The 12,028-nt window shown below is 42.3% G+C and overlaps 1 protein-coding gene across 2 annotated transcripts in view; it reads right to left on the bottom strand.

Annotated features, from left to right (window-relative positions):
* The window catches only part of ZC3H12C (zinc finger CCCH-type containing 12C), a 92,951-nt gene that overhangs the window by 14,853 nt on the left and 66,070 nt on the right, over positions 1-12,028 (bottom strand). For both annotated transcript variants that reach the window (XM_030331865.1, XM_030331863.1), the window contains exon 3: positions 548-687. In XM_030331865.1, coding sequence (XP_030187725.1) covers positions 548-687 — 140 coding nt within the window. The remainder of the gene's footprint in view (positions 1-547; positions 688-12,028) is intronic.

Raw genomic sequence — 12,028 nt, 5'->3', positions numbered from 1 at the left:
GTACGTGGACAGAGAATCATTGACAGTTTTTGCCTGAAACTCACACATTTACAAATTACAAAACAGTGCGAAATAACAGATACTTGATTGAGATCAAGTCGTTTCCTTCTACTTGACCCCAGAGAGCATACCTCCAGGGTGTTACGGGTCTGTTTCGACCAGGCACTCATTTCATACAGCAGGTGAGAAAACGGAGGTCCAAAGATGTTCGTTCAGCTTGATGCTCCCGGTCAATGGCTGGAAGTTTGTGGCAAAGCCAGAATTTTGAAGGTCAAAATTTCACAAAATTTGAAGTAAAAGGCTTCCAAGTTAAAAACGAAACGCCAAGCCCAGATAACTGGCTATGGAGCAAGGATTGCTGTTTTCTTAACATAATCAGATAGCTTGCAAACTCACCAGCGACTCTGAGGCGTCACCCAAGAGAGAGTGGCCGTCACACGCGCTGACTAAACAGAAACAGATGAGCGTCTCAGTGAAACACCTGATAGTGCCCGACACCTGCACAGGTGTGTATGGAAGCTGCAAGCCAACAGCTGACGGGGCTTACCTGTGATAAGAGCATCAGGTCGGGATTGCTCTTTCCTCCAAGCGGGAACAAAAACTGTAATATCTTTGTGGCCTCTTTCCAAAAACCAATCCACTGCCAATTTTATTCCCCGGCAGGAAAAGACTTCTTTGTTTCCATGGCTGAAACATTATTTGAGAACACGTTAAGACAAAACAAAATCTAAAGTTACAACTTCATTCAAATTTGTAAACAGAAATGATCCCCTAATGACAAGAGTAATGCATTTCGAATTTAAGATGGAGTTGTATAGCTCAGAGAAACATTCAGGTAAACTGAAAAGCTGAAAATCTGTGAGAAAGAAATTGGAAAATTGAGATTAATTGGTGGAGAATAAAAAAAAAGTTTTTAAATGTCAGTTGTAAAGGTCAACTAGTCTGAAAGTTACAAGCTCTTTTAAATCAGGACAGGAAAAAGGGAAGACTTCACCACCACAGCAAGAATTTCAGTCAAATGTAAAAAGAAGCCACACAGAATAATATCTATAAACGGAAAATCACGCTTACAATGCTTAATCTCCTACAAGAGACACTTCCCGTGTTCTTCAATGAAAAGACACCTGGTTTCTGTTTAACACTATTGTGCCCGACAAGGCTTAATGATGACAAAAGGGCATTCAAAATTGGATTAAGCAGTCTTAGTGCCTAAAAGAAAATGCTCAAATAAAAGTGCAGTCACTCAATAAATATTTATCTAGCACCAGGCTCTGCCTGTGCATTTTAATCTAATAATTCAAAAATAACATTGATACAGTTTTTAAAACTTTGAATGTAATGATTGTTTTGTTTTTTTGTTTTTTTTGCAGCTTGAGCTCCATAATGGAGACAAATATTCTTTACTTCTCGGTGCTAAGGAGGGGGTGAATCAAGTAAGGTAAGTAAATGCTCTGTTCATTTTTAGCACAAACTGAACATTAGGTGTATTAATATATTCTCGTAGACTCCTCCGAGGAAGTACTAGAACCATCTATATCATCCTTTTAAGGATAAAACAGAGATAGACCGACCTGCTCTGTAGATACCGAAGGCTGGAGATGCAAACTGCAGTGTTAACATTCCATGTTCCAAAAACCGGGCTGTGGCAAGGTTAGGGGCAGAATCAGAGGCAGTAAAGTTTCAGAGAAAGGGATACAGGAAGGGGGAGTCTGAGGTCCTATTTCCTAGGTAAGAAGGGCTACGCGACGGTCCTGCCGATGCCCCAGCAAAGGACAAAGTGATGTTGAGTTTCATAGAAAATACTCAAATCAGTCTTTTGAAAAGCTATAGGAAAGAATGGGATCATCTCTTAAGAGACTATATATACCGTTCCTAAATGCAAACACTCGCTAAAAACTGACCGTATTTTTATTTTGTATTAATGCTTTGAAATCTAAGTGTGTTGTACTTTGCTAGTCCCGAATGACACCTGGTTTAGTGAAGCTTGTGCATTTTACTGCTTCTGCCTCTACATGAGCACTTGCTCCCTGGTGACTTCACTTGGGAAGGGAAATGGTCACATTTTACTGCAGAAATAGAAGATTCTATCTCCTAATTAAAGAATGTTCACAAAATGTGTGGCAACAACAAATCATTTACAGTCACAGAACAGAGATTCTCCAGATGCTTCAAGGGGTATCAGGCCCCGCAATCCTGATGGTAAAGGTTGTTGTCCTCTCCTTGTCCCACAACCCCCGTTGCCATCCGACCGGCCCAAGGCGGGAGGGGACCACACTGTGAATGATGCATAAGGACATAAAGAAAGCCTGGTTTCTGAGCAGAAAGACATGCACCTATCTCTCGGACCTTGTTATTTCACAAAAAATACTTCCGCCATTTTAAGAAACTGTAGTCAAGTTTTCTGTTAGTTGTAGCTAAGGACATCCTTGTCTGCTTTTTTAGTTGTACCATAAACTAAAGAAAACTTGGAAAGCTCTTTTAATGTATGAAAACAGAGGGATAAAAAAGTTATTAAACAATAGTAAAAATGAATTCACAAAAACGAATAGTAAAAACGAATTTAGGATAGGAAGCTATCCTAATTGTGAACTGAGTAATGGAAATGATGAACGGATTACTAGAAGAAAAAACAGTAATTGAACGATGAAGCAGAAAACATTTAGTAAGAATATAGATGACTGGATCCATGACAAGCTTGATCTCATGGACATGCACAAGACCCTGCAGAGAATAAGAGAAAAATCTTTTCAAGACCATGTGGAAGATTTATAAAATTGGCTATGTACTATGCCACCGAACAGATTTCCACAGACAGGGCTGTATCCTACAGACAATATTCTTTTACAACATGTTATTACACTGAAGATACAAGATACAAGGTTGTAGTTAAAAAATTTGTACTGTTATACAGTAGCAAGCCAATTTAAAGTTTTAATTAACAAAAATCCCATTTGTAAAAGTAACAAAAACTAAAGTCTAAGGAGGAAAAAGAGAGGCAAGAGTTTTCTAGAGAAAACAAAAAGAGAAAGCCTATAATGAAGGCATAAGACAAGACCTGGGGGCGCCAGGGTGGCTCGGTCGGTTAAGTGTCGGACATGGGCTCAGGGGATGATCTCAAGTTTCTTGAGTTCAAGCCCCGTGTCAGGCTCTGTGCTGACAGCTAGGAGCCTGCTTCAGATTCTGTGTCTCCCTCTCTCTCTGCCCCTCCCCTGCTCAAGCTCTGTCTCTCTCAAAAATAAATGTTAAAAACAAAGGGAAGACATGAATGAAAGGAACAATATACCATTTTCATGGATGGCAAGACTCACTTTATGTAGACAACAATTCTCAAATGAATCTGCAAGCTCACTGAAATTCCAATAAAAGCCCTCCATAGGATTTTTAGGGAACTTGAGAAGCTCATCCTAAAATTGCTATGGGAGAAGAAAAAGGCCAAGAATATAACGATCAATATGTAGCATAAAACTAGTGATATCCAATCAAGGTTATATTGATATGGGCAAAGATTAAAAAAACATGTAACAGAAAAGCAAGCTGAAGGTGAGACTTGTGTATAAGTGACATTAGAAATTAATTTGAAGGGGCGCCTGGGTGGCGCAGTCGGTTAAGCGTCCGACTTCAGCCAGGTCACGATCTCGCGGTCCGTGAGTTCGAGCCCCGCGTCAGGCTCTGGGCTGATGGCTCAGAGCCTGGAGCCTGTTTCCGATTCTGTGTCTCCCTCTCTCTCTGCCCCTCCCCCGTTCATGCTCTGTCTCTCTCTGTCCCAAAAATAAATAAACGTTGAAAAAAAAAAAATTTAAAAAAAGAAATTAATTTGAAGATGGACCATTTAACAAATGGCACTAGAACTGGGAGTTTATATGGAAACCATAAAATTGTATTTTTTAGCTCTTACCATAGACAAAAATAAGCTGTAGATCAAAGATTCAAATATGAAAAATACTATAAAACTTTGAAAGAAATTACAGGATACACTGACATTAGGATGGGGAAATACTTCTTAAAGATGACATACAACTGTGTGTTATCAAGGAAAAGACGGATGAACTTGAGTACATAAGACTTTTTATGTAAAAGCATGAACAAAAATGCATATGCATAAACAGGCCATAGATTAGAACAAGATATGTGCAACATACAGAGCCAAAAAAAAAAGCTAGGACTCAGATTATGTAAAGTATTCCTATACGTTGAGAATAACCATTTTTTTAGGGCAAAAGATATGAACAGTGAATTCACAGAAGAGGAAACCCAAATGACCAACGAACATATGAAAAGATGCTCAATAGTGAAGAAATGCAAATTAAAGCCCAAAATGAGACACCACTTCACACCCATCAGATTGGAAAAAATAAAGTCTGCAAACACCAGATGTTGCCAAGGATGTGTGAAAGTAGGAACTCATACATTACAGGTGGGAGTGTAAATTGGTACAACTATTCAGGAGAACAATTTGGCAATACTTGGTAAAGTTGAAGGCGTGCTTTTCCTAAAACATAGTAGTTCCATCTCCAGGTATAGTAACACCCCACACTAATGTGAAATCATATTTAATGCAATTAGCAATTGGCTCTCATGCTTGACCCAGATCAGAGCTCACGTGGGGGCAGCGAGAGGCAGTCCAAGTGCCGATGTGAACAGTGGGTCTCCCAGCCTCTGGCCCTTTTCTCAGCCGGTCGTCTCCTGACTGGATCAAAGAAATGAACGCTAACCATGAAATCCCTGGAATGGTGGCTGTTGTCTTGGAAGTGCCTTCCAGCCCCCAAGGCCCAGAATCATCCCCAGAATTATTAAAAGCCCAAGCAGAGAACTACTCGGTGGTTCCCAAGTGCAGATGGGACTTGTACAGACTAGGAGAGCTTCTGGAGACTGAACTTAAGGTAACCTTCCTGAGACATGTTGAAGGATGTGACTAATCATAGGTGCTGGATACAATAGAAAGGGCAACTGTAGGAGGTTCTGATAAGGAATTAGAAAAACAGAGTAAGCCTGATTAAAAAATATATGCAAAACAGGACGTCAGAGCAAGCACAATGTAGCTACTAGGGCAAATGAACTATCTGTTGAATGTTTACCAAAAGAAAGTAGGATGATGTTTAAGAACTGAAGCTTTAATTCCATATAAATAGAGAAGACTCATTACAGTCTGTAGTCATTTATGGGCTATGTCTGCATGCATTTTCTCTGTAATAAAAATAGCTAATTCTATATTTATGAATTGGCATATTCCATTGGGCCTTGATTTTTTTTTTTGTTTGTTTCAACAATTTGGCAATAAAGACGGTACACCTCAAGTGAGTCTTTGTGATGCTGAATTTGTTGGAACATTTGTGGCCACCTGTGATTACATAAGAGAGCCTGAATGTCTGGCAGAATGTGTCCTTTTGACTCAGTTCGACTGGGTTCCCAGGGAGAATTTGAAACTCTTACTGCAAATTCTGAATTACTACTGAGCAAAACGTGTAATACAGGCTCAGAGTTCACAGGTGATTCACCAACACCCGGGGCCGACCAGCAGGTGTCTTTCTTGAAAGGCTTCTTTTACTCTGTCATGTTTGGAATCAGCATGCTTATAAAAATCCTGCTTTGCAGTGGCCACAGAAAGGCTCAGATGAAGTAGAGAAATTGGTATGTTTATAAGGATTTTTAGAAAAACCTTACTGAAAATAATAAAAGGAGTACTGGTATCTCTGAACATCAGGAAATTAATGAAAAGATGAACTGGGACAGCCATAAAGAATGAATAAGAAACCCAAGGCTCCTTTCTCCTAGTTCTCAAAGCCTTCTCTGCTGTTACTCCTTTCCCCCTTTCCCCTCTTTGTCTGGAACTGAGAAGAAGGAGACAACTTTTTGGATGGATACTTCCCAGTGGCTTCAGGGTCTGAGGATAACTTCCCTCTGGAAGAAGGAAAATTGCTGGCCTTACCCAAATGTTCTGATGTGAACTCTACCTCCAAGATCCCCTACATTCATCATGCAAAACACAGGGCAGCAGAAATGATGACGAGGAAGGAACAAGGAGTCTTGCGAACTGGGGTAAGATAAAGTATCCGGCTGGCAAACGGTTGCCCTGATAACTAGAAAGAAAGGGGAGACAGGAGTCAGGCTACCAAACAGTAAGATGAAACTGGCCGGAGAGCCATACAAAGCAACTTTTCATCTCAACGTGGGGAAGATCAGCCTTCTCCCTTCGGAGCTGCAAGGACTCGAGGGCGTTGAGAAGTTACCAGGTGCCCTTTTCATGGCTGACAATCTCCGTCTTCACTTACTTTCCCCTGCTCTGCAGATACGTGCAGACATGTACCAAAGTCCTCTACAGCAGGTCTTCAGTCCTACAGCCCTCCGCGGGAAGGCGGATACTGGCTGCCTGCCTGGGGTGGTGACCCTGCACGGCTCTGCTTGATGCATGGAACAGGAATGACGGGGGCTAAACGTGAGCCCCCCCTCCCCCCCACAACCGAATGCCTTGGCCTCGGGCATCTCCGACAACGCAGGCTGTTCCTGAAGCCTCACACACCTGCTGGGAGGCACTGCTGGTGGCAGTCTTTGAAATCTTTCTGAAAAGGTGACCTGGGGGAAGCCATGGGGCTGCGGCTGGGTGAGTCTTCCACCCGTTTTCATCTGTGATTCACAGATGCATTTTCCAGACCCATGGGCATGGATTCAGGGGCAGATCAGAAGAGACCCTTAACCCTCTTCGCTTTTTTTTGGTTACCTTGTTACTGAAATGCAGGCACAGGTAAGAGACAAAGTTCTTGGGTGATAAGGATATATACACTTCCTCACATACTGGCGTTGGGAAATGATGGAGAAAGGTGGAGGCAGAAAATCAGACACATAGGTCAGTGGAACAGAACAGAGAACCCAGAAACGGACCCACAACCGTATGGCCAACTAATCTTTGACAAAGCAGGAAAGAATATCCAATGGAATAAAGACAGTCTCTTCAGCAAGTGGTGCTGGGAACACTGGACAGAGACATGCAGAAGAATGAGCCTGGACCACTTTCTTACACCATACACAAAAAAAACCTCAAAATGGATGAAAGACCTCAATATAAGACAGGAAGCCATCAAGATCCTCGAGGGGAAAGCAGGCAAAAACCTCTTTGATCTTGGCCACAGCAACTTCTTACTCAGCATGTCTCCAGAGGCAAGGGAAATAAAGCAAAAATGAACTACTGGGACCTCATCAAAATAAAAAGCTTCTGCACAGCAAAGGAAACAATCAGCCAAACGAAAAGGCAACTGAATGAAATGGGAGAAGATATTTGCAACTGACATATCAGATAAAGGGTTAGTATCTGAAATCTATAAAGAACTTATCAAACTCAACACCCAGAAAACAATCCAGTGAAGAAATGGGTGAAAGACACGAATAGACACTTCTCCAAAGACATCCAGATGGCCAACTGACACATGAAAAAATGCTCCACATCACTCATCATCAGGGTTATACAGATCAAAACCATGATGAAATACCACCTCACACCTCTCAGAATGGCTAACATGAACAACTCAGGCAACAACAGATATTGGCGAGGATCTCTTTTGCACTGCTGGTGGGAATGCAAGCTGGTGCAGCCACTCTGGAAAACAGTATGGAGGTTCCTCAAAAGAAATTGAAAAGAAAACTACCCTATGACCCAGCAACTGAACTACTAGGCATTTATCCAAGGGATACAGGTATGCTGTTTGAAAGGGGAACATGCGCCCCAATGTTTACAGCAGCACTATCAACAACAGCCAAAGTATGGAAAGAGCCCAAATGTTCATCGATGGATGAATGGATAAAGATGATGTGGTGTATGTATATGTATATACACATATACATACCTACATGTATATATACATACATATATACATATACATACACACACAATGGAGTATTACTCAGCAATCAAAAAGAATGAAATCTTGCCATTTGCAAGAATGTGGATGGACCCAGGGGATATTATGCTAAGCCAAATTAGAGAAAGACAAATATCATATGACTTCACTCATATGAGGACTTTAAGACACAGAACAGGTGAACATAAGGGAAGCAAAAATAATATAAAAACAGGGAGGGGGACAAAGCATAAGAGACAAATATGGAGAACACACAGAGGGTTACTGGAGGGGGGATGGGCTAAATGGGTAAGGGGCATTAAGGAATCTACTCCTGAAATCATTGTTGGACTGTAGGCTAACTAATGATGTAAATTAAAAAAAAAATTAAAAAATAAAAATAGAAAAGAAACATGTCTTCATCCAACCTTAACCTTTCCCTGTCCTTGCTTGTGTCTGCAATTTGTATGGACTTTTCCTGTTTCACCCAGGCCCAGAAACACACACGATGGTGGGTATACCTAGACACCTGTCCACTTGCTCTTTGGCCTGTGAGGATCCTGAGCAGCACGTGTCCCTCTGGTGTCCCCCAATGCCATTAATCTGTGGGGAAGAGACCTGCTGTATAGTATTAAGGGCTGCCATGTTCTGTACTACAGGCAGAGTATTTTGGACGTTGGAAGCCCCCGAGAGACCAGGCACCTGACTTAGTAGATACTTGTGGAGTGTCTGCCAGGCCGTGGGCAGAGTTTGAAGAAGACAGGCTTTGTAACATCAGTGGCAACTACGAAGCCTCAATTCAATAAGCCACAAGCTGCAGATTTCTTAGTCACTGCAACTTCCCCAACACCTTTGTGTAATTCACTGTAGAGATCACTTTGCAGACCCAACAGCAGAGAAGGATACTAAGTTCGGGCCCAGGTGACGGAGGCCCAGAGACTTCTGTGGAGGGACTCTGACTCACAGACACGAGCAACCCCCTGTGAACTGGACCCTGGAACCCAAGGGGAGCTAAAATAGATGCAGATCATCTTGGCGTATTCTTCCTAAGACTGGCACTGTCCTAACTTTTCACTCGTAAATTCATGGTCTCCATATCTAACAGAACTATCTTTATTCATATGTACCTCTGTAACAAATTGGAAAAGTACACAGTTTGGTCTTCAACAGGACAATTGCATAAACACTCAAAATAACATGCCTTGCTATGTAACACCACCACATACGCTTCCCAATGGAGAATTAAAGTATACTTCTTGATGTGTCTTTAGATTAGTCACCTCTGATGATTAAAGGGCTATAAAGGCATACTTTGTAATAGAAAAATTCAGGGCACTACGTATTGTAATGTAGTTTGCCACAAAACAAGACTGAGAAGAGGGGGCTAATGGGCCAACCATTCCATCAGCAATATGCAGGAAATAGAATGTCCTATATTATTTCTCAAGTTATATATGCACATATCATTAACTGGGTTAACCAAAGGATAGGAAGGGTTACTTTAGAATTCTAACTTCTAGGGGTGCCTGGGTGGCTCAGTCGGTTAAGTGTCTGACTCTTGATTTCAGCTCAGGTCATGATCTCACGGTTTTTGACTTTTAGCCCTGCACTGGGCTCTGCGCTGACAGTGTGGAGCCTGCTTGAGATTCTCTCTCTCCCTCTCTGCCACTCCCCTGCTCATGCTCTCTCTCAAAATAAACAAACATTAAAAAATAAAAGTTTAGGATTCTGACTTGTCATCAGTGGTAGACAGGAGGATTAACTGAAAAACAGAAATCTAAAAGTGGAATGAGGGATCTATTAAAAGGGACTGCTTTTCAATTCTTTTGATGGCACTGAAAGGAAAACAGATGAGTCCCTTTTTCATTATCTTATCTCTTCCACATTGATTCTGCTATAGTTTGAGTGTTTGTTTTGCATTAACATGTTATTTGTGTTGCCTGTAAAGAAGGCTGCAGGGAGGAGGACGAGGAAGGCACAACACGACGATCCTGAGCACGCTCCCCTCCCGGGAGGCACTGGCACAACCCCTCCACTTCGTGGAGACCAACACAGCAGGCAGGCATGGGGAAAGACACCCTAGTGTGGCGGCAACCCCCCAGTGGGAGGGGACCACAGGAGCAGTTATTCCCTGAGGAGGGAGGCGACCAAGGAGGGCATACCTGGCCCTGGGACCCTGCACTGAGAAGTCAGGCCACCAGAACGTCAGGCTTTGAAAACTGGTGGGGCTTCACTCTGGTGGGGGGGGGGGGGGCGCTCGAGGGCTGTAGTAAATCGTGTCTCCTCCCTTAAAATGTCAGCATGCTGTATTTCTTAGCCCAGGACACAGCAGAGAAGCAGCAGGTTGCAAAGTGCCTGGGATACATGCGAAGGGTTACTAATTTGGGAGGTGTACGTAAGGGGCAGGGATCTGAAGGTGCTCTGGACACCGGTCTCCTTGCTCTCCTTCACTCTAGCTGGCCCAGTGCTTGCAGGAACCAAGTCGGACACCGCACCTACCTTGCCAGCCCTACTCTTCCTGCCCAGACATTCCCCTGAGGACTCACCCCACCCAATGGATAGCCCTGGTCAGGACCGGCACCTCTCCATAGCAGTTTTTCCCCCGGGGATGGGGCACTTAGCCCCACCAACCAGTGCACCTACACTGCAGCCAGACCTCTCAGTCAGAGGCACCAAGGACAAGCCCTACTGATCATGTGCCCACAGCAGTGGCGCTGGTAGTCTTTGCAGACAGCTGGGCTGAAAGGCAGTTCCGCTCACCGTAGCATCCAGAGGAGTTGTGCCCAGCCACAGCAGGAGGGTGCACTGTGCTTCTGGATGCCACAGAACGCCTCGTACACGAGGCCAGGAGATGTAGCTGACCTAACACATAGTAACACACACGGTCAAAGTGAGGAGATGGAGGAATGTGATCCAAAAGCAAGAAAAAGACAAACCCCAGGTAAGGAGTTAGACAAAATGGAGATAACCTATCTACCTGATAAAGAGTTCAAAGTAATGGTCCTAAAGACGCTCAATGGATGACAGTCCTAAAAATACATGAACTCAGTGAGAACTTCCACAAAGGGAAAATACAAAAAAAGAACCAGTCAAAGCTGACAAATACAGTGGCTTAATGAAAAACATACTAAAGGGAATCAACAGCAGATTAGAGGATGCACAAGAACAGATCGGCGAGCTGGTAGACAAGGCAATGCAAAGCACCCAAGCTGAAGAGTAAACATTTGAAAAAATGAGGAGAGGTTAAGGAATCTCTGGGACGTCAAATACACTAATGTTTGCATTATAGGGGTCCCAGAAGATGAGAAAGGGGTAGAAAATTTACAAGAAAGAAGACGTGAAAACTTCCCTAACCTGGGAAAGGAAACAGACCTCCGGGTTCCAGGAAGCATAAAGAGCCCTAAACAAGATGAACCCAAGGAGATCAGAATTGAAGGAAAAAGAGTTGCCCTGCACAAAGAAAAGTTAGAGGAGTGCATCACCACTAAACCAGTCTGAAAAGAAATATTAAAGGGACTCCTTAAGTGAAAAGAAAAGGCCCTAACTAGAAGCAAATTAAGAAAAAACTTCACTGGTAAAAGGAAACTTAATGGTAGCAGATCAATCACTTACAAAGCTAGTACAAAGATTAAAAGTAGTAAAATTATATCTACAAAAATTAGACAAGGCACTTGAAGTAAAATAGGACATAAACATAACATGGAGTAAAAATGTAGTGTTTTAGAATGTGTTAGAACTTAAGTGACCATCAGCTTCATATATAGCATCCTAAGTATATAGCAATCTCATGATAGTCACAAACCAAAAACCTGTAATAAATACACACAAAGAGAAATCCAAGCATAAGGAAACCGAAGCATAAAGAAAATCATCAATCACAAGGAAAGAGCAAGAAAGCAGAGAAGTACTATAAAAACAACCAGAGGGGCACCTGGCTGGCTTAGTTGGTACAGCACGTGACTGCTGAACTCAGCATTGTGAGTCTGAGCCCGATCCTGGGAATAATGATTACTTAAAAATAAAATTTTAAAAAATAAAGAGAAAATTAAAAAAAAAATAACTGGAGACAAATGAAAATGCAAACACTGCCGTTCAAAATCTTTCAGATACAGTAAAAGTAGTTGTAAGAGTCAACTTTTTAGCAATATAGGCCTATCTCAAAAATGAGAAAGGTCTTAAATAAAAAATCTAAACGTATA

The sequence above is a fragment of the Lynx canadensis genome, chromosome D1 (assembly GCF_007474595.2).
Source record: "Lynx canadensis isolate LIC74 chromosome D1, mLynCan4.pri.v2, whole genome shotgun sequence".
In the NCBI taxonomy this organism is placed as follows: Eukaryota; Metazoa; Chordata; class Mammalia; order Carnivora; family Felidae; genus Lynx; species Lynx canadensis.
The sequence above is the reverse complement of the archived record's forward strand: the minus strand, read 5'-3'. Positions and strand labels throughout refer to the sequence as shown.